Source organism: Prunus mume, linkage group LG4 (genome assembly GCF_029339155.1).
Source record: "Prunus mume cultivar Tortuosa linkage group LG4, ASM2933915v1, whole genome shotgun sequence".
NCBI lineage: Eukaryota > Viridiplantae > Streptophyta > Magnoliopsida > Rosales > Rosaceae > Prunus > Prunus mume.
This window is the reverse complement of record NC_142701.1, coordinates 15763659-15787197: the sequence shown is the minus strand read 5'-3', so window position 1 is coordinate 15787197 and position 23539 is coordinate 15763659. Positions and strand designations below refer to the sequence as shown.

The window sequence follows — 23539 nt, the reverse complement described above, 5'->3', positions numbered from 1 at the left end:
ACATAAATAAAATAAAGACCTGCAAAACCATCAACACTTTGCTGGAAAACAGAAGCCACGAAGAAGCATGGAAGACCACGCTTTGGTTGCTGGGAGGGAAGGAACAAGTTTTCAAGCAAGAAACTTCCAAATGACCAAGGGATATTGGAGCGCAGATCACCCTTTGAACCAGCATGCATACCTATTTCTTTCCCTCATCAGACCTAGCCTTGGAAGAGGGGAGAAAAGAAAGAAAGATGGCTGAAAATAGGAGTCTGAAACAGCCGTGGGAAAAGGGGCCTTGAGCTCCCAAAAATCCTGATTTTGTGCCAATGGGCAAAGTGGATTTCACCAAAAAAGGATGATTGAAAAGATGAAAGGAGAAAGGAAGGGAAAGACTTGGCCAAATTGGATAGAAACCATTAAGATTTCTTGGAAAATGTTAGCTTCCAACGGTTATAAAAAGGGGCCTCTTCTACCCAACAAGCATCAACTACATCAGATAGCAAGCTTACTCTCTTACTCCCAAAACCCAGCAATTTCGTGCTCAACTCATCATTTGTAATTGTGTTGTGCATGTCACAAGTTACTTACCCAATGTTCTTATTTGTTACCAGGGTACAAAAACTATTAAGGGCCTCATGCTTAACATTCCTTTGTTAATAAAAGATGAATCTTCTAAGATAATATCCAGGAAATGTAATAGAAAAAGATTCCATGTTGAGGATTGTGATGGAAACTGTTCAAGCAACCGACGCGTCGGCTTGGTTTCTTCTCCTGGCAAATCAATTAGTTTTTCATCAACAAACTCATTTCTGTATCAAATGAGATAGGTTTCAAAACAGAGGCATTTAGAAGGATGCACAATCTTGAACTCCTCACGCTTGATAATGTAAAAGTCGTGGAGGCTATGAAGATTTCCCAAAAGTTTAATATGGTTGTCTTGGCGAGGATTCGCTTTAAAGTCAATACCAACCAATTTTTACTTGGAAAATCTAATTGCTCGGACTTGCGGAACAGAAACCTCCAACATGTTTGGAAGGGAACTAGGGTATGTGACGCAAGACAAGCAACAAAGGTTTCAAACGAAAACCTTGAGTAACAAGAAATCTGGATTCCACCAGAAATTGAGAGTAATTCCCTTGGGATAATTTTCATTCAAATCTGAGTTACTAAAAAACGTTCACCAAACCTGTCTAAGTACACATCTCTCAACCCTTGAGCTGCTAGGGGAGTTATTACATTAAAACTGAAAAGTAGAATTTATTCCAGAAATTAACTACGAAACTTTGAATGCAGTTTTGGAATGTCAAACAACCTCAAGATGCCAAAATCCATCATAATCGGAGCTCGGACGACAAATATGCAAATTCCCGCCACGTCCTTTTTCTAGCTCAACCGCGATATAATCCGCCATTTGTTCTACATCAGTCCCTTCCACCTCCGAAGAACTCGACCTCGAGTTATGATCTAGATAAAGGACCTCATCTTCACGGAACTCATATAAATCTGCAACATTAAAAGTATTGGAAATTCCCATGGAATCCGGTAACTCAATAACATAGGCATTATCATTGATCCGTTTGAGCACTTTGTAAGGACCCTATTTTTTTGGTTTAAGCTTGCTATATGTGCCAACGGGAAACCTCTCATTCCTCAGAAATATCATCACAGAATCGCCTTCTTGAAACACTTTAACACGCCTATGCCGATCTGCAGCAACTTTGTACTTGGCATTAGTTTGCTCAAGTTTCGCTTGACTTCATCACAAACAGCTACTACTTCTCACCAAATTTTTCACTGCCACATTGGTTTGTGGCCTCTAGGCGATTTCACCAAATCTACAACATGGTTAGGTATAGCAGTATAAACAATGGAGAATGGAGACTTTCCAGCTTGCACTATGGACTGCACTGTTATATGCAAACTCCACCTGTGGTAGTGCATAATCCCATTGTTTTGGCTTCTCTCCACAGACACTTCGTATCATATTGCCCAATGTCCGGTTTGTAACCTTAGTCCGCCATCAATCTGGGATGGGCCGTGCTGCTACGATTCAAAGAAGTCCCAAACAGTCTCCACAAGGTGATCCAAAAATGGCACAAGAACTTGGTGTCACGATCAGATGTAATGGATGTAGGAACCCCATGCAAGCGAACAACCTCCCTGAAAAACAGTTTGGCTATATTTGATGCATCAGAGTCTTTTTGCAGGCTATGAAATGCGCCATTTTTGAGAACCGATCAACCACCACAAATACAGAGTCCACTCCCCTTTGTGTTCGGGGCAAACCGAGGACAAAATCCATAGCAAGATCCTGCCAAATATCGTTAGGAACTGTAATGGTATATATAATCCAGTGTTTTGTACCTGCCCCTTTGAAGTTTGACAAATGTAGCATTTGCGCACAATAGTTCCAACATCTCGTTTGAGCTGTGGCCAGTAAAATCTCTCCTTCATCCCTGCAATTGTTTTATCACGGCCTAGGTGGCCACTCAACCCTCCACCATGCAAGTCCCGAATAAGCTTCTCTCTTAAAGAGGAAACTGGAATACACAACTGGTTGCCTTTGAACAAATAACCTTCATTAATAAAGTATTCTGCCATTGGCTTATGATTAGTGCACTTAGTCCAAAGTTCCTTGAAATCATCGTCACTCGCATATAAGTCTTTCAGACATTCAAACCCCACAACTTCTTGAGTCAATGTGACTAACAATGAAGCTCTTCTACTCAACGCATCCGCCACACAATTTGTCTTGCCGGAAGTATGCTTGATAACGAATGAGAATTTCTGCAAAAAAGTCACCCATCTAGCATGCATTTTATCAATATTTTTCTGGCTGTTAATATACTTCAACGCTTGGTGATCCGTAAACAAAACAAATTCCTTCTGGATAAGATAGTGCTCCCATTGCTTCAAAGCCCGAACAACCGCATAGAACTCTTGGTCATAAGTACTCCATTTTTGACGTGCATCGCTCAGCTTTTCAAAAAGAATGCAACTGGCGCTTGTCTTGTGAAAGCACACTCGACTCCCACGCCGGGCATCACACTCAACTTCGAATACTTTCTCAAAGTTTGGAAGAGCTAGAACCAGCGCGGTGCAAAGCTTTTCTTTTATATCTGCAAAGCTTCTCTCTTGCTCCTCTCCCCAAGCTGAACCGGCCCTTCTTCAAACACTCTGTGATAGGGGCAACAATGGAGCTGAAATGCCTCACAAATCTTCTGTAAAAGGTGGCCAAACCATGGAAACTTCGAACTTCAGAGACTGTCTTTGGAGCTGGCCACTCAAGGATTGCCTTGATCTTCTCGTCATCTACCTGGATACCATTCTCACCAACAACAAAACCCAAGAACAGTAGCTTATTTGTGCAGAAAGTACATTTTTTTAGGTTCACATACAGCTTGTTTTCTCTCAAAACATCTAAGACTTGTCTCAAATGCACAAGATGTTCTTCTTTTGTGGTGCTGTAAATTAAAATGTCATCGAAATAAACTACAACAAAGGAACCAATAAATGGGCGAAGAACCTGATTCATGAGTCTCATGAAAGTGCTAGGCACATTAGACAATCCGAATGGCATCACCAACCATTCAAATAATCTGTCCTTGCTCTTGAACGCTGTTTTCCATTCGTCGCCAGGTCTGATGCGAATCTGGTGGTAACCGTTTTGCAAATCTATCTTGGAAAACACCCTTGAGCCACCAAGAACATCCAGCATATCCTCCAACCGTGGAATGGGAAACCTGTACTGACTGTTATCTTGTTGATTGCTCGGCTATCAACACACATTCGCCAAGTTTTGTCTTTCTTTGGAACCAAGCAAAACTCGAATGCGCAGGACTCAAGCTCTCCAGAAATCCTTCTGCAGTAAGTCTTCAATCGCTTCTTAGGATGTCATTTTCCTTGGGGCTCATCCGATAATGGGGCAGATTCGGAAGGCTAGCTCCAGGCACCAAGTCAATTCGGTGTTGTATGTCCCGCATAGGTGGTAACTTGTTTGGCAACTTTTGAAAGTAGTTCTGAAATTGTGACAAAATCTGCTGCACGTCTTGTGGAATGTCACTTTTTCCTCCTCTCCGCCAAGCTGCAACAACCCCTTCAACACCAAGGGACAAAAATACTCCGCTTCCTTGACAGCCTCGTTCAACTCCTGCTCGCTGCTAATTAGGGTTAAGAAACTAGAACTCCTCGTCTTGGACGAAACAGATTGTTTTGAGGGCTTTGTAGTTGCCATTGCAATTTTGCAGTTGTTCCAAGAAAACAGAATTACATTATCTCGTCCCTTGAAAGTCGCATCCACATCAAATTGCCAAGGTCGCCCTAATAAAATATGGCATGCATCCATGTCAATAACATCACAAAATACATCATCTCTGTAATGCTTACCAATGGACAGCGGCACACGGCAAGTCTTAGCAACACGAACCGAAGGGCCTTTCGTAACCCAACCTAGTGAGTAAGGGCTGACATGTGGCTCCGTTGATAGCTGCAAATGCTCCACCAATTTCTTTGACACGAAATTCTCGCAACTTCCATTGTCGACGATTACATCACATACCTTGTTTTTGATTGAGCAGAGGGAACGAAAAATACTATGACGCTGCCCTTCCTCCTTTGGTGCCAAAAGAACTCTCTGCAAAACCAAGGTAATCCTCTCCATTCCTTCCTTGATTGCAAATTCAGCCCCTGCATAATCATCTTCCCCGACTACATCTCTTTCCTCATCATCATCGACTTCTTCGATAACGTTAGCCTGCCTCCGCTCGACAAACATTGGAACGATGCCTGGTTTTTGGCAACGGTAACATATGTCCGCATGGGCTTAGCATACGGATTCGGGACCGATATCGGACTGCCTCGTTGAAAGTCCGGTTGTGCGCCTTCGTTGAAGTTTTTGTTTTAGCCAACTGTTGTTGGTTTTGGCGATCCTCCAGGGATTCTGCTGCACTTTCCCTTATCTCCCGAGCCACTAGAAGCACCAGTAGCATATTCGAGGCTTCGCCGTGTTCTTGCGAAGTTGGTTTGGCGCTTCTCCTTCTCCAACAGTTTAGCTTTCAACGCCATGTTAATCGCTCTTGCAAAGTCCATATATTCTGCATACCAATTTTTTTTTGGATGGAAATCTTCAGCCCATTGTTATACCTCGCGACCTTTTGATTGTCAGTCTCGGTCAAATGGTTTCGCTCAGCCAAACGCGTAAATTCATCGGTATATTCAGAAACCGAACGGTTGCCTTGCGCACAACCCAGATACATACGGTATAGAATCTGCTCATAATCCGTGGGCAGGAATCGTTCCATCATAAGCGGCTTCATCTTGCGCCATGTACGAACCCGCTGCTTTCCTTGCCTCTACCGTAAATTTTGCAATTGATCCCACCATACAGCCGCTGTAGCTTTTAGACGGAAAGCTATCATCTTCACCATTTTATGCTCAGGAACCTCCATAATATCGAAAAACCTCTCCACTTCTACAAGCCAATCCAAGAAGTCTTCAATCTTCAGATTTCCCCAGAAGTTAGGGATTTCGGCTTTAATCCGATAACGCCAAAATTTTCGTAATTACGATTACGATGATTGTTAGCCGGTGGTGGTGGTGGTGGTGGTTCCTCAAGTTCTTCTTCTAACTCTGACTCACTATCCGGAATAAGTTGCCTCCTATTATATCTTCTCTCGCCATCTCTACCTTCTCTTCGATTATCATCTCCGCCACCCCTTCCATTGTTGCCACCAATAGCTCGCAACAACAATTCTCGCATCTCCCCAAATTGGTTGGTTAGGTTGTCGATCCGTTGGTTTTGAGCGTCCAAATCCGCTCGAGTAATTGGGGCTGGGACATCAGCTTCTCGATCACCCATGATAAGACAAGAATACCGAGACGGGAGAGACCCGCTCTGATACCACTTGACGCAGTACAAGCAACAAAGGTTTCAAACGAAAACCTTGAGTAACAAGAAATCTGGATTCCACTAGAAATTGAGAGTAATTCCCTTGGGATAATTTTCATTCAAATCTGAGTTACTAAAAAACGTTCACCAAACCTGTCTAAATACACATCTCTCAACCCTTGAGCTGCTAGGGGAGTTATTACATTAAAACTGAAAAGTAGAATTTATTCCGGAAATTAACTATGAAACTTTGAATGCGGTTTTGGAATGTCAAACGACCTTAAGATGCCAAAATCCATCATACATCATAGCAAAGCGGTGAGTTTGACTTGTGGCGTCGTTCCCTTTCCGAAATGGTATTTTGCGTCCTAATCGGAGCTCGGACGACAAATCTGCAAATTCCCGCCACGTCCTTTTTCTAGCTCAACCGCGATATAATCCCCCATTTGTTCTACATCAGTATGCTACTAATCGCTCTCTAGCTCTCTCTCTCTCACACACACAGAGACAAATTTAAAGATGATTATATATTTGTAGAAACTAATTACTTCTTTTTTAAAACGGTTTCTTCCAAGACTGAAAATCTTAAATCTCAGTCATTCACATGGCCTTGTGACAACCCCTGACGTGTCAGGATTCCCTAACCTCGAGAGATTAATTCTTGAAGATTGCATAAATTTGAAAGAGGTGGATGAATCCATTGGAGATTTGGAGAAACTTGTTTTCTTGAATCTAAAAGACTGCAAAAATCTCATGAAGCTTCCAATACTGCCATCTCTCCAGGTACTTATTCTCTCTGGTTGCTCAAATCTTGTGCTGCCTGTCAGTAAGATCGTTGAAAATCAGTCAGACTCTACACCTAGTGACATGAAGAAACTCAGTCTGTTATCTGCAGTTAAACCGTGGCAATCAATCCGATCATGGGTATTGCCAAGAAAATATCTCCAACTTACCAGTGCAAGTTTGCCACAATGTTTAAAAAGCTTAGATATGTCACGCTGCAATCTGTCAGAAATTCCCAATGATCTTCCTAGTAGCCTATCCTCATTGGAGGATTTGAATCTAGATGGAAACCCATTTTTGAGCCTACCAGTAAACATGAATGGTCTTGGTAAGCTCCAGAGACTTACGTTGTTTAGGTGCCCAAACCTCGAAATGATTCCCGAGCTCCCACCAAGTGTAAAGATTTTGATTGCACCTAGTTGTACTTCATTGAAAAGAGTACTACTAAAATTACCCAACGTGTTATCAGAAATGAGAACTAGTTTTTTGATATGCGAGAATTTAGTTGAAATTCAAAACGTGTTCAAAACAAGACCGTTGAGAAGCGTCGACATAGAAATGATCAAAGATATCGGTCTGTTCAATTTGGAATCCATAGGAAGCACTGAAGTTAAAACGCACAACTTTTTGACACGTACATTAAGGAAGGGTCCCCTCCAGGTTCTCTCTCTCTCTTTCTCATGTATTGTATAGTTTTTTATGATGATTATTTTCTGTGGCCTGTAATATTTGAACATACATAAATCTCTCCATGCATGCATGAAACAGGGACTGGATGAATGTGGTATATTTAGCATATTCCCTCCTGGGAGCGAGGTTCCAGATTGGTTCTGCTACAAGTCAAGCATGGGTAACTCTGAGCTGTCTATAACTATACCTCCACATCTTAATTTGAAGATCCGAGGCCTAAATGCATGTGTTGTGTATTCACATGATATTACTCCACTTGGATTTTACGCGTGCTTTCCCATTCTTAGCATCAGTAATGAGACCAAGGGTCTTAAGTGGACCTATGTGCCAGTCACAATAGGGTATCCAAAAGAGAAGGAACATATGTTATGGCTTAGTCATTGGCGATTCGCAAACGATGAATTGGAGGGTGGGGATGAAATACGTGTTTCGGTTAGAGTAGATGAGTGGGAGTGGGGGGATGAAATCTTGATAAAGGAACTTGGAATCCAGCTTGTGTACGAGCAGAATAATAATGTGGGTACTGTAACTGAAGATATAACCACAATGTTCCAGCATGAAACAACTACACCTTCGAGCCAGAATCATCTCGTTGCTGGAGATGTGTCAGCATCAGCATCAAGGTTTCATAGAAATTATAAAAAGGAGGTGGGTGAATGCTTTATTTGTAATCATTTTGGGCGGATGGGTTTGTAACAGACCCTAAAAGATGAGGCAGAGAAGACAATAAAGAAGTTTTTGTATTATATATTTAATCATAGTGAATAAATGAATGCTTTTATAGACAGCTTTACAAATATTCTAGAATGGAATAGAAGGGACTAATAGATAAGGACCAGCTAAGGTAGCCGTTTGGGAGGAGAATATGCTGAGCATATGTTGAGTCATATTTGGTCTTTGCTCGCTCGTGCATGCTGGCATGTACGATTCAATCTTGAGGCTTCTTTTGGAATGGTGCTTTGTGGTGCTGCATCAATGGTTTGTGATGGACTGCTGTGTATGGTTTTGACCAATCCGAAAATGTTCAGAATTCAATATAACTTCCAATTCCAATCTTTTATGTTTTATGTATACATATACACTGTAACAAAAAAAAGATACACACATACATCTATAAGACCAAATGAAAGTATTTCACATGATATTAGCTAATGACAATTTAATGAAAAAATAAATTGTGATACGTGTATTTGATCATTCTAAAAAAAAACTGTGTTAGCTCTAGAGAAGCTCACATGTACTGCTATCATGATTCATAGGTAACAAGCACACATATGCATTTTTGTTATGTAGTATAGTCAAAAATCCATAATCTTAAAGTGATTTGTACTCTTATACATATGCACATATATGTATATATAACAAACTTTTAGTATATATAGACATGTGTATAATTCTGATGTATACAAGTATGTGTGTTTTATATATACACACATTATAACAAAAAATAGATACACATATATAGAATACATAAGTATACATGCATTTTTGTTATATAGTATGTTTGGATATGATAACCACACATGAATTTTTGTAATATTCAAACAAACATGTTAGCCAAAAATACAGTCTTAAAGTAATATATACTCCAATTTACAGCCCTATCCATATAGGAGTCGTCTCATACATAGACATATAGGATACGCATCAAAGTTCGAGTTGGAAAAGCTGCAGATGTATGGAAAAGGGCATTACAAGTGAACCATGCACCAATTACTTCAAGACATAGGAACAGTGGTGGATCCAGATTCATCATTGCATGGGTCTTAGTGTAAAAGTTGGAAAATATTTTTTAGACGACATAGGATTGAAAAATTAAAGCCATAGCACTTTCATTCCTAATCAACCAACAACAAAAAAACTAATCAAAACACAAAACCCTAATCAATTAATCAAAACACAAGCCTTAATCAATTAATTAAAATACTATCAATAAACCATTAATGAAAACACAAATCTCATATAATAAATCAAACAAATTTCAATTTCAATTGAATTAAAAAACTTTATATACCATCATCAATCAATTAAAGGAAGAGAGCATAGCGTTTCTCATAATTATTTTACTCATCAGTGACTGAGTGAGAGAGGAAATGAAACAGTTTTTCCTTGTTCTTTGGTGGTCTTCCCCTATTACTCTGCAAATACTCAGTTTGCGAGAAAAACCGTAAACATATCTTAGAGAGAGAAAGAAAGAGTGGACCTTCGGATGTTGGTGGGCAAGAGGAGCTCTGTTTCTGGTCTTGAAGAACAGCCATTTGGCTCTCTAACTTTGTGGTTATGGAGGAGAGCGAAAGTGAAAGTAATTGGGAATATAAGGACCAAGACCTTTCTGCTTTCGAGCAAATGCTCAGCCATGCGGCTTTTTGAGTTCTACACCCTTTCGGATTCTTGGAGGCAGAGAGAGCACAAGGTTTGAATCCAATTGAAATTTGAGCATGGCGGAGACGGAGAGCAACTATAATTATCAACTAGAGGTGGAGAATGCACAACATTTAATTTGAGAGAATGGTCCCAAATGGTCCTCATTAGCTTTGACTTGAAACTTTCATGGAGATAAGTCATTAACATTGACTTTGACTCCACTTGGCTTTAGTTATGTTTCATCTTTCTTTTATATCTTTATCTGTTTTAGTAGTGGACCTACTTGCTAAACTAAATGACAACTAGATACACAAATGCATTAATATCTAGGGAGTTTTACTAAAACATTCAAAAGGGGCTGAAATTATAAAAAAATCCAACACTCAAAATTCATCATTACACACACTCAAAATTCATTTATAAACACACCCAAAAAATATACAATTGTTGATTTTAAGGTTGATTTTGAGTGTATTTCTATGTTTAAATAGTGTTTGAGTTTTTTTATAAATACATATTTAGGATTGGGTTTATTTATAAATTTGTATAATATCTATCAGGTCTTACTATTTCTCATTCTAATAATTGCTTAACTAAATGACATTCATGCCCTTATTATTTTCCAAAGTTTCCAACTGCTCCGCATAATAATGCCTAACCCTTTCTAGAATTGGCAGTCGGTGTCATAATTCAGAAAGTACAGAATTAGAAGAAGTCAAATATACTTGGAACATAGTGCATCCTTCCTAGGGTTGTTGTCGTGGCAGCCTAGCATCTTTCCAAGTTGCTGCCAGCCACATTTTTGATGTACACATACACAATATCACCACTAGAGCTAGATATTAGTGGGATTGGCCTAATAAGTAAACAGGTATGGTGACCAAAAACAAGTTTAATCGTAACTTCATTGAATCAACACTAAACGTAGCTACAAAATTTGATAATTGACTTCAAATTCGTTAACAAAAATAATCCTCCAAAACAACAATATCTATATTATGCCTTAATTGTACATGAAATGTAGCCATTTTGCTAGTATAGTCTAGCCTAGCCTAGTCTAATTCTCCTCAACAAACGAAGCCTAAGGTTATGAATTAATGATCCTTTAAAAAATGTAAATAATATTACTGAAGAAATAATTTCGATAGCTTAGTTAAAGTTGCCGTCGATGATTATTGTCGATGAAGATTGATCAACAAATTAAGATACGGCAACCTATAGACACATAGAAAACGCTAACAATAGAAACCAAACGTACTGCCAAAGTTAGTCACTTTTTTCTTTCTTTTTTAAACGATAATCCAATAAGAAAATGTTCATGTCTTCAATTGTTTAAATTTACTCATTTTTAGGTGATATTTTGGGTGCAACCGAGTTGCAACGACCAATGAATTACAAATATAAAGATTTGAAGTCAGCAACAAAAAACTTCAGTGAAGAAAACAAACTTGGAGGAGGAGGATTTGGGGATGTCTACAAGGTAAATTATATGCTAAAGGGCTCTAAAATAATTTAGTTCAGTTCAGTTCAGTATGGTTGAATATGGTGTACTCCTTTCTGACATGCATAAAGTTTTGAAAAAAAAGGGAAAGTTGCATTGTCAGGCTTTTGATTATCCATGGGCATGTTTCATTTTATTGCTCAATATATAATCCCTAATGTTCATTTACAACTACATACATGATTGGACAGGGTACTCTAAACAATGGAAAAATAGTTGCAGTCAAAAAACTAGCAATTCTCCAATCCGACAGGGCAAAGGCGAATTTCGTAAACGAAGTGAAGCAACGTTCATCACCGGAATCTCATTCGTCTTCTTGGATGTATATGAATACATGGCAAACAACAGCCTCGACAGATTCATATGTGGTAATTTTAGGCTTCTTTGCTCAGCTACCTCTAAATGTATGCTTATATATACATTTTATTGTTTTATTTGTTCATTTAAAGATCTCTTTTTTTCTTCTTCCTCGCAATTTAGTTTAACTTTTAGTTCTTAAATTTTCTAGTAATTAATTGTGAAGAATATAAAGTTCCATGTCGAAAACATGACTAAATAAATTACAACTTATAATAAGTAGTTCTGCTCATAATAACACTAAAGCCTTTTGTGATAAAACCTCACATCTACTAAACTTTGTATATGGTTAAGTTAGGGATAATATTAATATTGCTAGTATTGTGTTAATGGGAAAATATCGATATTGCTAGTGGTGCCGTGTATTTGGAATTTAGTACTGAACCGGTGTTCAATACATATGGAGGAAGCTTCGTCCTCAATACATCTCTCGCATCTCAGTGTGAAAATCGAGATCATAAATGTTCAGCGGCTGGTGGGGCAATCTCAAGGGAGAGCGGTAAGGGAAGTGGGAAAGGAAATTAAAAAAATTCACAGCTGGCAACATTTCATTGGCTAGGGATACTGAGCTGTAATGCTGACCTGACACCACCGTGCCAGGAAAGTTTTTCTCGCAATAGACATTGACTTTGTTACTCTATCACTTTAGTCGCTAACTTTGTGAGACTGTCATGCGTTCCCCTTTTTCTTATCTTTTATAGAGCAAGATTTTATTTCTCAAACACAAACACAAGCGGAACATACAAATGGCTGCTACCAGCACGCAGCAGGATCCGTCCTCTCACCGGTGCACTTATGATGCATTCTTGAGCTTCAAGGGCACAGATACACGCAAGGGATTTACTGATCACCTCTACAGGGCTTTGGAGGTGGCAGGGATCCACACTTTTAGAGATGATGACGAAATCGAGAGAGGAGCAAATATTTTAGCAGAGCTTCAAAAAGCAATACAAGAGTCTCGAGTATCCATCATTGTCTTCTCCAAGGACTACGCTTCCTCGAGATGGTGCCTGGATGAACTAGTGACGATCATGGACCGTAGAGAAACTAATGAGCACATGGTTATGCCGATTTTCTATGACGTGGATCCATCCCATGTCAGGAACCAGACAGGAATTTTTGAAGAAGCATTTGCCAGACACCAACAGCGCTTCAACAAGGAGATGGACAAGGTGGAGAAGTGGAGAAAAGCTCTCAGAGATATTGCAAATTTGGGAGGGATGGTTTTAGAAGATCGGTAATTTTTCATTCCCAAAATGGTGGTTTTCACTCTATCTTGGATGCTTTTAAAAGTAGATTATAGTGAAGCTTTTTCTTTAATCTCATGTAGTTGTTAGATGGCAGCACTTCTGTTTTGAAAGTTCATTTGCTTAATATCATTCATTTCAACCTATGATACATATCAATTCTCTTCTATAAAATAAACATAAAAATAATAAAGAAATAAGTTTCTTTTTTGTTGAAAAGAAATAACTTTTTGTGCCTTGTGTATTTTGATATCAATAATTTATAGGTACGAGTGGCATTTTATCCAAGATATAGTTGAAATTATTGGAAATAAACTGGATCACACATGGAATAGGAGATTAAGGGTCGATCCCTATGTAGTTGGAATAGATAATCGTGTGGAAGGCCTAAACATGTGGTTAGAAGATGGATCAAGTGATGTTGGAGTAGCTGTAGTCTATGGGATGGGTGGAATTGGCAAGACCACCATTGCCAGGACTGCTTATAACCAGAACTTCTATAAATTTCAAGGTAGCAGCTTTCTTGCAGATATTAGAGCAACTTCAGAACTTCCCAATGGTTTGGTTCACTTGCAAAGGAACCTTCTTTCAGATCTCCAAAAGGGGAAAGCAAAGAAATTATACAGCTTGGATGAAGGAATAACAAAGATCGAACGGGCGATACGTTGCAAAAGAGTTCTTATTGCTCTTGATGATGTGGACAAATTGGACCAATTCAATGCAATTCTTGGAATGCGAGAATGGCTTCATCCAGGAAGTAAAATAATCATAACAACTAGACATGAACATTTGTTAAAGGCTCATGAGAATTGTGCAATGTTTAAGGTGGAAGGGTTGCTTGAGAATGAATCTCTTGAGCTTTTCAGTTGGCATGCCTTTAGACAACCCCATCCTGGCGAAGGTTACATGGATCTTTCAAGACCTGTAGTGCAACACTGTGGAGGGGTTCCATTAGCTCTTAAAGTTCTAGGATCTTCTCTCTTTGGAAAAGCTGCAGATGTATGGAAAAATGCATTACAGAACTTGGATGTGGTAACTGAAGGAAAAATTCAAAAAATTCTCAGAATAAGCTTTGATTCTCTGCAAGATCATGACAAACGTCTGTTCCTCCATATAGCCTGTTTCTTCATAGGAAGACACAAGGATTTTTCAACTACAGTCCTTGATGAATGTGGGTTTGCCACAAACATTGGAATTCAAAATCTGGTTGACAGATGTCTGCTGATAATTCATGGAAACAAGTTAACCATGCACCAATTACTTCAAGACATGGGAAGGGGAATTATTCGTGAAGAATCGCCTGAGGATCCTGGAAAACGTACTAGAGTGTGGAATAAAGATGCCTCTAATGTTTTGAGAAAATTAACTGTAAGAAATATTTTCTTTTATGTCTACGTATTTGTAATTGTGTTGTGCATGTCACAAGTTACTTACCCAATGTTCTTATTTGTTACCAGGGTACAGAAACTATTAAGGGCCTCATGCTCAACATTCCTTTGTTAATAAAAGATGAGTCTTCTAAGATAATATCCAGTGGAAGTAACAGAAAAAGATTCCATGTTGAGGATTGTGATGGAAACTGTTCAAGCAGCCGACGTCGGCTTGGTTTCTTCTCCTGGCAGTCAATTAGTTTTTCATCAACAAACTCATTTCCTGTATCAAATGAGATAGGTTTCAAAACAGAGGCATTTAGAAGGATGCACAATCTTGAACTCCTGCTACTTGATAATGTAAAAGTCAGTGGAGGCTATGAAGATTTCCCAAAAAGTTTAATACGGTTGTCTTGGCGAGGATTCGCTTTAAAGTCAATACCAACCAATTTTTACTTGGAAAATCTAATTGCTCTTGACTTGCGGAACAGCAGCCTCCAACATGTTTGGAAGGGAACTAAGGTATGCTACTAATCTCTCTCTAGCTCTCTCTCTCTCTCTCACACACACACACAGAGACAAATTTAAAGATGATTATATATTTATAGAAACTAATTACTTCTTTTTTAAAACAGTTTCTTCCAAGACTGAAAATCTTAAATCTCAGTCATTCACATGGCCTTGTGACAACCCCTGACGTGTCAGGATTCCCTAACCTCGAGAGATTAATTCTTGAAGATTGCATAAATTTGAAAGAGGTGGATGAATCCATTGGAGATTTGGAGAAACTTGTTTTCTTGAATCTAAAAGACTGCAAAAATCTCATGAAGCTTCCAATACTGCCATCTCTCCAGGTACTTATTCTCTCTGGTTGCTCAAATCTTGTGCTGCCTGTCAGTAAGATCGTTGAAAATCAGTCAGACTCTACACCTAGTGACATGAAGAAACTCAGTCTGTTATCTGCAGTTAAACCGTGGCAATCAATCCGATCATGGGTATTGCCAAGAAAATATCTCCAACTTACCAGTGCAAGTTTGCCACAATGTTTTAAAAGCTTAGATATGTCACACTCCAATCTGTCAGAAATTCCCAATGATCTTCCTAGTAGCCTATCCTCATTGGAGGATTTGAATCTAGATGGAAACCCATTTTTGAGCCTACCAGTAAACATGAATGGTCTTAGTAAGCTCCAGAGACTTAGGTTGTTTAGGTGCCCAAACCTCGAAATGATTCCCGAGCTCCCACCAAGTGTAAAGATTTTGATTGCACCTAGTTGTACTTCATTGAAAAGAGTAATACTAAAATTACCCAACGTGTTATCAGAAATGAGAACTAGTTTTTTGATATGCGAGAATTTAGTTGAAATTCAAAACGTGTTCAAAACAAGACCGTTGAGAAGCGTCGACATAGAAATGATCAAAGATATCGGTCTGTTCAATTTGGAATCCATAGGAAGCACTGAAGTTGAAATGTTCAACTACTTGACACATACAGCAAGGAAGGGTCCTCTCCAGGTTCTCTCTCTCTCTTTCTCATGTATTGTATAGTTTTTTATGATGATTACTTTCTGTGGCCTGTAATATTTGAACATATATAAATCTCTCCATGCATGCATGCATGAAACAGGGACTGGATGAATGTGGTATATTTAGCATATTCCTTCCTGGGAGCGAGGTTCCAGATTGGTTCTGCTACAAGTCGAGCATGGGTAACTCAGAGCTGTCTATAACTATACCTCCACATCTTAATTTGAAGATCCGAGGCCTAAATGCATGTGTTGTGTATTCACATGATATTACTCCACTTGGATTTTACGCGTGCTTTCCCATTCTTAGCATCAGTAATGAGACCAAGGGTCTTAAGTGGACCTATATGCCAGTCACAATAGGGTATCCAAAAGAGAAGGAACATATGTTATGGCTTAGTCATTGGCGATTCGCAAACGATGAATTGGAGGGTGGGGATGAAATACGTGTTTCGGTTAGAGTAGATGAGTGGGAGTGGGGGGATGAAATCTTGATAAAGGAACTTGGAATCCAGCTTGTGTACGAGCAGAATAATAATGAGGGTACTGTAACTGAAGATATAACCACAATGTTCCAGCATGAAACAACTACACCTTCGAGCCAGAATCATCTCGTTGCTGGAGATGTGTCAGCATCAGCATCAAGGTTTCATAGAAATTATAAAAAGGAGGTGGGTGAATGCTTTATTTGTAATCATTTTGGGCGGACGGGTTTGTAACAGACCCTAAAAGATGAGGCAGAGAAGACAATAAAGAAGTTTTTGTATTATATATTTAATCATAGTGAATAAATGAATGCTTTTATAGACAGCTTTACAAATATTCTAGAATGGAATAGAAGGGACTAATAGATAAGGACCAGCTAAGGTAGCCGTTTGGGAGGAGAATATGAGGAGCATGCTGGCATGTACGATTCAATCTTGAGGCTTCATTTGGAATGGTGCTTTGTGGTGCTGCATCAATGGTTGTTAGCCAAAAATACAGTCTTAAAGTAATATATACTCCTATGTTTGGTATACATGTCTATATGAATATTAATATACAGTCTTTTGGATATCGAATGTATTGGAGTCGATTTTTTTTTGAAATTTTCGGACCAGAATCGGTCAGAATCGGATTTTCAATTCAATTTACAGCCCTATCCATATAGGAGTCGTCTCATACATAGACATATAGGATACGCATCAAAGTTTGAGTTGGAAAAGCTGCAGATGTATGGAAAAGTGCATTACAAGTGAACCATGCACCAATTATTTCAAGACATAGGAACAGTGGTGGATCCAGGATTCATCAGCCATGGGTCTTAATGTAAAAGTTGAAAAATATTTTCTAGACGAAATAGGATTGAAAACACCTCTACATAACCATATTTCGCCTGAGAGTGAGTGGGATGGAATCCGAGCCAACTTGGGGTTCTGAGCTGTGGGGATTTACAGCCGATTGTGTTTAGCATGGGATTCAAGGTGCAGACTCCTTGAGGTTGAATGGAATTGTAGTTGCTTTGTTGTTCTGATCAAATTCTTCTTCTTCTTCTTCTTCAGCTTCTCTGTTAGCATCTTTCATCTCCTCTTCTTCGTCAGCTATCAAGACATTTCCGCTTTCGAGCAAGCACTCAGCCATTCAGCCTTTTCAGTTTTGCACCCATTCAAATTCTTGGAGCAGAGAGAGTGAGAGAGGTGGAGAATATTGAACAACATTCGATTTGGGATGGTCCATTTTCTTCCACAGTGTCTGAGTCGGGAATTTCATCGAACAGTTAGCGAGCATACTTACCCTGGCCCGCTTTTGTATGGTGAAAACGTAGCTCTGCTCTTTGGTCATCATTAGCTTGGAATCCAAGTCCTCATGGAGATAAGTCAATGACTCTCCTCTTGACTTTCCTTAGTATTTGCATCGATCCAACCCTACTTTTCTTATCTGTAATCATGCTTTACATTTGCATATGACATTTTGTTTTGGGTTTTAAACTGAAGACTAACACTCAAAAGACTCAAAATTAAAGTTCCCATTTCCATTCTTTTCCTAAATAATTACAATGCAGAAGGCATTCACACAATTTCAAGACCACAAACTAATCATCAAATACTTAAAAAATTTCAATTAATTAGCTTTCAGTCTATATCATAAATATTTAGGTGGAATTGGCCTCTTATTCATCAGTCAATACACAGAAGAAAAAAATTGTTTACATTTGTGCATGAAAAAAATTGTTTGTCTTATATATAGAAGCAGCTTCCTCGTTGACTTGACCTCAAAGACAAAAAGCACAGAAGAAGCTTCCTTTGGAGTTGGATCTTATGTATAAATCGTGGCTGCTGGGGCTTTTCACTTTGATCATCTACCACCCACTTTTCTTATCGTTATTTTGTTCTCCATTTGCATATAATACTGGGTACTAGACAAAGATCGAGTGCTTCCAAATGGCTGCTATAATAGCCCAGCTGGATGCTTCTTCCACCTTTTACCGGTGCACTTATGATGTGTTCTTGAGTTACAGAGGCGAAGATACACGCAAGGGGTTTACGGATCACCTCTACAGGGCTTTGGAGCAGGCTGGATTCCACACCTTTAGAGACGATGATGAGATCAAGAGAGGAGCAAATATTGCAGCTGAGATACAGAGAGCAATACAAGAATCACAAGTATCGATAATTGTCTTCTCAAAGAACTACGCTTCCTCAACATGGTGCTTGGATGAACTTGTGAAGATCATGGAACGTAGAAAAGCTGATGATGGACGCATGGTGATGCCAGTTTTCTATGATGTGGATCCATCCCATGTTAGGAAGCTGACTGGTAGTTTTGCAAATGCATTTTCTGGACATGAAGAGCACTTCAAGGAGGACATTCACAAGGTGGAGGAGTGGAGAAGAGCTCTTAGAGATGTAGCAGATCTGGGAGGGATGGTCTTAGGAGATCGGTAATTTCATTCCCAAAAACTTCTTACTCCATGGTTGATATTTATTCTAAAGTATTTGCACTTCTCTAATTCCTCGACGTAGTTTTTGGACGGTATTTATATATTCGTCAACAATTAAGCACACTTCATTAGAATTTAAATGAATAATAACAGGAATCGTAGCTCAAAACAGCTACAATATGAAAACAAATTGCAAGTGTGCCTGTTGATTTAGTGTAATATTAGTGAAGCTTTATATATGGAATTAAGGTTGGATTTTGCTTGTATTTTCTTTCATGTAACTAAATAGCAGTTTGAATTAGAATATTCAATTGCTAACTATCCTATGCTCAATTGACAATAGCATGGGGGCTAACTTTCATTTCAATTGATGATATATCATCCATTGCATTCTTCTAACTATAAACCCACACACAAACACTCAAACACTTAATGTATACTGTGATATCAACCATTTATAGGTACGAGTCGCAGTTTATCCAAAATATTGTTGAAGAGATTGAAAATAAACTGAATCACACAACACCGAACATTGCTCCCCATCTGGTTGGAATAGATAATCGTGTGCGAGGCATAAACATGTGGTTGAAGGATAGATCAAATGATGTTGGTGTAGCTGTTATCTATGGGATGGGTGGAGTTGGCAAAACCACCATCGCCAAAGCTGCTTATAACCAGAACTTTGATAAATTTCAAGGTAGCAGCTTTCTTCCAGATGTTAGAGCAGCTTCAGAACAACCTAATGGTTTGGTTTGCTTGCAAAGAAAACTTCTTTCGGATATCCAAAAAGGGAAAACGAAGAAAATATACAGCATAGATGAAGGAATGAGCAAGATCAAACTTCTTGTGCGTTGCAAAAGGGTTCTTATAGTCCTTGATGATGTGAACCACTCTGAGCAATTCAATGCAATTCTTGGAATGCGAGAATGGTTTCATCCAGGAAGTAAAATTATCGTAACAACTAGACATGAAAATCTGTTAAATGATCATGCAGTTCATGCAATGTTTAAGGTTAAAGGATTAGGTGAGGGTGAATCACTGGAGCTTTTCAGTTGGCATGCCTTCAAACAAGCGCATCCTATCAAAGGTTACATGAACCTTTCAAGATCTGTAGTACAACACTGTGAAGGCCTTCCACTAGCTCTCCAAGTTTTGGGATCTTCTCTATTTAGAAAAAGTGTAGATCTATGGCAAAGTGCATTACAGAAGTTGCACATGTGATTCCTGATGACAAGATTCAAAAGATTCTTAGAATAAGCTTTGATTCTCTAAAAGATGATCATGACAGGAATTTATTCCTTCATATTGTCTGTTTCTTCATAGAAAAGAAGATGGGTTATACAATTACAGTACTAGACAATTTAAATTTTTACACAGGGATTGGAATTCAAAATCTAGTTGATAGATGTCTAGTGGAAATTGATGTAGACAACAGGTTGATCATGCATCAATTACTTAGAGACATGGGAAGGGCAATTATTCGTGAAGAATCACCCGAGGACCCTGGAAAGCGTAGTAGAGTGTGGCATAAAGATGCCTCTGACGTTTTGAGAAAATTAACTGTAAGAAACTTGCTCTCTTTTATATTTGTGCAATGCTTGTGAACTTGTTACTTACCAGATGTTCTGATTTCGTAGCAGGGAACAGAAACTATTAAGGGCCTCATGCTCAACCTTCCTAGCAAGGCAATATTTAGTACAAGTAACCAAAAGAGGTGCCATGTTGAAGACTTTGATGGAAATTGTTCAAGACGACGTCGACTTGGTTACTTCTCTTGGATATCAATTAACTCTTCCTCAACAAATTCAGCTGCTGCATCAAATGAGGTAGACTTCAAGGCAGAGGCATTTAGAAGAATGCACAATCTTGAACTGCTCCTGCTCGATAATGTAAAAGTCAGTGGAGATTATGAAGATTTTCCAAAAAAATTATTATGGTTGTGCTGGCGAGGATTCCCTTTAAAATCAATACCAGAAAAATTTTATTTGGAAAATCTAGTTGGTCTTGACCTGCGAAATAGCAGCCTACAACATGTTTGGAAGGGAACCAGGGTATGATACTAATCTCTCTCTCTCTCTCCACAAGTTTAGGTATCATTATATATATACTCAACCAAACTAATTGCCATCTTTTTCAAACAGTTTCTTCTAGGACTGAAAATTCTTAATCTCAGTCATTCACATAGCCTTGTGGCAACCCCCGACTTCTCAGGAGTCCCTAACCTTGAGAAATTGATTCTTAAAGACTGCATAAATTTGGTTGTGATTGATGAATCCCTTGGAAACCTAGAGAAACTCATCTTCTTGAATCTAAAAGACTGCAGTAGTCTCATGAAGCTTCCAACAAGAATTAGCATGTTGAGATCTCTTCAGGAACTTGATCTTTCTGGGTGCTCAAAGCTTGTGCTTCATACCAGTACGACTGCTGCTAATCACTTACACTCTACAACTAGAGTTAGGAAGAAATTAAATATGTTATCAGAAAAAATATGGCAATCAATATGGTCGTGGAGGTCATGGGTATCAGCAAGAAATAAGCTTGAATCAGCCAGATTGTCTATGGAAATCTGGCCACATTGCCTAGGAACTTTAAGTCTGGCTGACTGCAATCTGTCAGAGATTCCTGGTGATCTTAGTATCTTGTCCTTGTTGAAGCATTTGAATCTAAGTAGAAACCCAATTCTGAGGCTACCAGAAAACATGAACGGTCTTATTATGCTCCAGACTCTTGAGATACAAGGTTGCGCAAAGCTACGCACTCTTCCAAAGCTCCCACGGAGTCTAAAAAAATTGCATGCAAGTTATTGTACATCACTGGAAAGAATAATGAATCTACCAAACATGTTTGAATCATTGGATTCAAGTTTTTGGAAATGCAAGAAATTAGTTGAAGTTCAAAGCTTGTTCGATATAAAACCGTTGAAAAGGGTTGACATAGAAATGATCAGGGATATGGGCCTGTTTAATTTGGAATCCACAGGTGTAAGTACTGAGGTTGAAATGACCAACTACCTGACATGTACAACAAGGAACGGGCCCCTCCAGGTTCTCTCTCTGTCTGTCTTTGTCTCTCTGTGTATAGTCTATACATATATACTCTCTCTCTCTTTATGTTTTCATAATTAACTTGTCATTGGAATATATGATTTACATGAAACAGGGACTGTATGAATGTGGCATATTTAGTATTTTCGTTCATGGAAACAAGATTCCAGATCGGTTCACCTACAGGAGCGTGGGTAAATCTGTTTTGTCTATCATTCTACCTTCACATTTTAATCTCAAGATCCGAGGCTTAAATATATGTGTTATGTATTCACGCTGCCCATTTTGGTTTAGTAGTAGAAACTTTCTTAAAGTCAGTAATGAGACCAAAGGTCTTAAGTGGACCTATTGCCCAGTTGCAGCAGGTCTCCCAAAAAAGAACCAAGACATGCTATGGCTAAGCCACTGGCGGTTTGAAAATGATGAATTGGAGGAAGGAGAACAAGTACATGTTTCAATAAATGAGGAATTTAGTTTCTGGGCAAAGGAGTTCTGTATCCAGCTTGTGTACGAGAAGGACCCATCAAATGGTGAAGATATAATAATCCAACAGGAAACACCTCCTTCGAGCCAGATTGCTGCTGCTGGAAATGTATCAGCATCAGCGTCTAAGTATCAATTCTGGACAGGCAAATACTTTCTATGTAACCATCGGGCTCGTATTCATCAACATCAATTCTCTAGGAGGCAGACGAACCCATCTTATCTTGAACATTACAAGCCCGAGACGGATACCTTTCATTACTTATTTGATCAAGAAGTTCATCCTCAGGACAATCATTCCATCTATTCGGAAGAATCTTAGACTGCTCCACACCTTTTATATATGACATTCCAACAGGAAGCACCCATTATTTCTCATTGTTTTTATCTTTGTTTTCTTCTCCCCTTTCATATAATACAAACTGCAATGTATAAGCTCTTTTTCTTCCACTCATTGCGGAGATAATTTTAAAAGTGTGGCAGCTATCATGCATTCCTGAGTTTCAGAAGCCTTCAATTGTATGCTATTGGTCAAGGGATAAGAAAATGGATGTTGGAGGAGTGGACTTTGCTAGTGCAAGTTTGGCATCAGAATACTCATGTTTTATGTTTCATCAGAATACTCACTAAGGGCAAGTTTGGCATTACAAGTGTGGCACAAATTTAATTTCAAAGAGAAGTGAGGCTACAGGAGGCCCACGCGGTGAGCGAAAATACACACTAAAATATTTAGTTATAAATGGAAATTTTGATATTTATAAAGTCAAAGCGTTTAAATTAAAAAGCAATTTGTGTACATGCACTGTCTTTCAACTTATTCGATTACACTGTGGTGAAAACGTCTCAAAGTAAACGTGCAAAACTTCTCCGTTACCTTCATTTTTGAAGTTCAATTCTGAATATTCTTATCGCTCATCTCCCCAAAAATTCGAACAGTAGCCTCCTTTATTTACTGTTCATCGCTTATTTACCCTCAAAACTCGAAATTTCTCCTAACCAACACAACTAGCAGCAAGAACAACTCGAGAGGTTGAAAATCATACTGGATCGAAGAAAATGGTGCTTCTAATCACCCGAACGAGCAATGGAGATTTTGGGTAAAACCGCCAATTTCTTGCTTTTTCGTGATCCAGCACGACGGTTGGCAGCCAGGTGAGATGTGAGGGTGGTAGAGACAACGTCTTTGGTTCTTTTGATATCCATGTCGCCGCAGGGGTGGCTGAGGAGGCGATGGCACCAAAAGCGGTGCGATGAAGCGATTAACAAATGGGAGGAGCGTGTTGTTCGAATTTTGGGAGATGAACATGATGCGTTAGAATGTGAACTTCAAAAACTGACGGAAAGGGTAACGTGAACGTTTTTCACGCGCAAAATGCTGAAGAC

The 23539-nt window shown here is 38.9% G+C and overlaps 2 protein-coding genes and 1 pseudogene across 4 annotated transcripts; all 3 read left to right on the top strand.

The window, feature by feature from the left end:
• Window positions 1–6151: 6151 nt before the first annotated feature.
• Window positions 6152–8440, top strand: LOC148918006 (disease resistance-like protein DSC1). Its single transcript, XM_089051334.1, has 2 exons — window positions 6152–7315; window positions 7424–8440. The coding sequence occupies exons 1-2, from the start codon at window positions 6626–6628 to the stop codon at window positions 8039–8041; spliced, it is 1308 nt and encodes a 435-aa protein (XP_088907460.1). The 5' UTR covers window positions 6152–6625; the 3' UTR covers window positions 8042–8440.
• A 3797-nt stretch (window positions 8441–12237) lies between these two features.
• LOC103327474 (disease resistance protein RPV1-like) lies at window positions 12238–17673 on the top strand. 2 transcript variants are annotated; one of them, XM_089051331.1, is made up of 5 exons: window positions 12238–12804; window positions 13081–14182; window positions 14272–14706; window positions 15039–15698; window positions 15811–17673. In XM_089051331.1, exons 1-5 carry the CDS (start codon window positions 12314–12316, stop codon window positions 16426–16428), a joined length of 3306 nt encoding a protein of 1101 aa, XP_088907457.1. In that variant the 5' UTR covers window positions 12238–12313; the 3' UTR covers window positions 16429–17673. The 2 variants fall into 2 exon arrangements, with proteins under 2 accessions (XP_088907457.1, XP_088907456.1); XM_089051330.1 differs by having other exon boundaries at window positions 14820–15698.
• Window positions 17674–17819: 146 nt separating this feature from the next.
• On the top strand, window positions 17820–22750 carry LOC103327352 (disease resistance protein RPV1-like; annotated as a pseudogene). Its single transcript, XR_016126438.1, has 5 exons — window positions 17820–18629; window positions 19091–20191; window positions 20270–20680; window positions 20771–21673; window positions 21789–22750. The product of XR_016126438.1 is annotated as a disease resistance protein RPV1-like (transcript).
• Window positions 22751–23539: the final 789 nt, after the last annotated feature.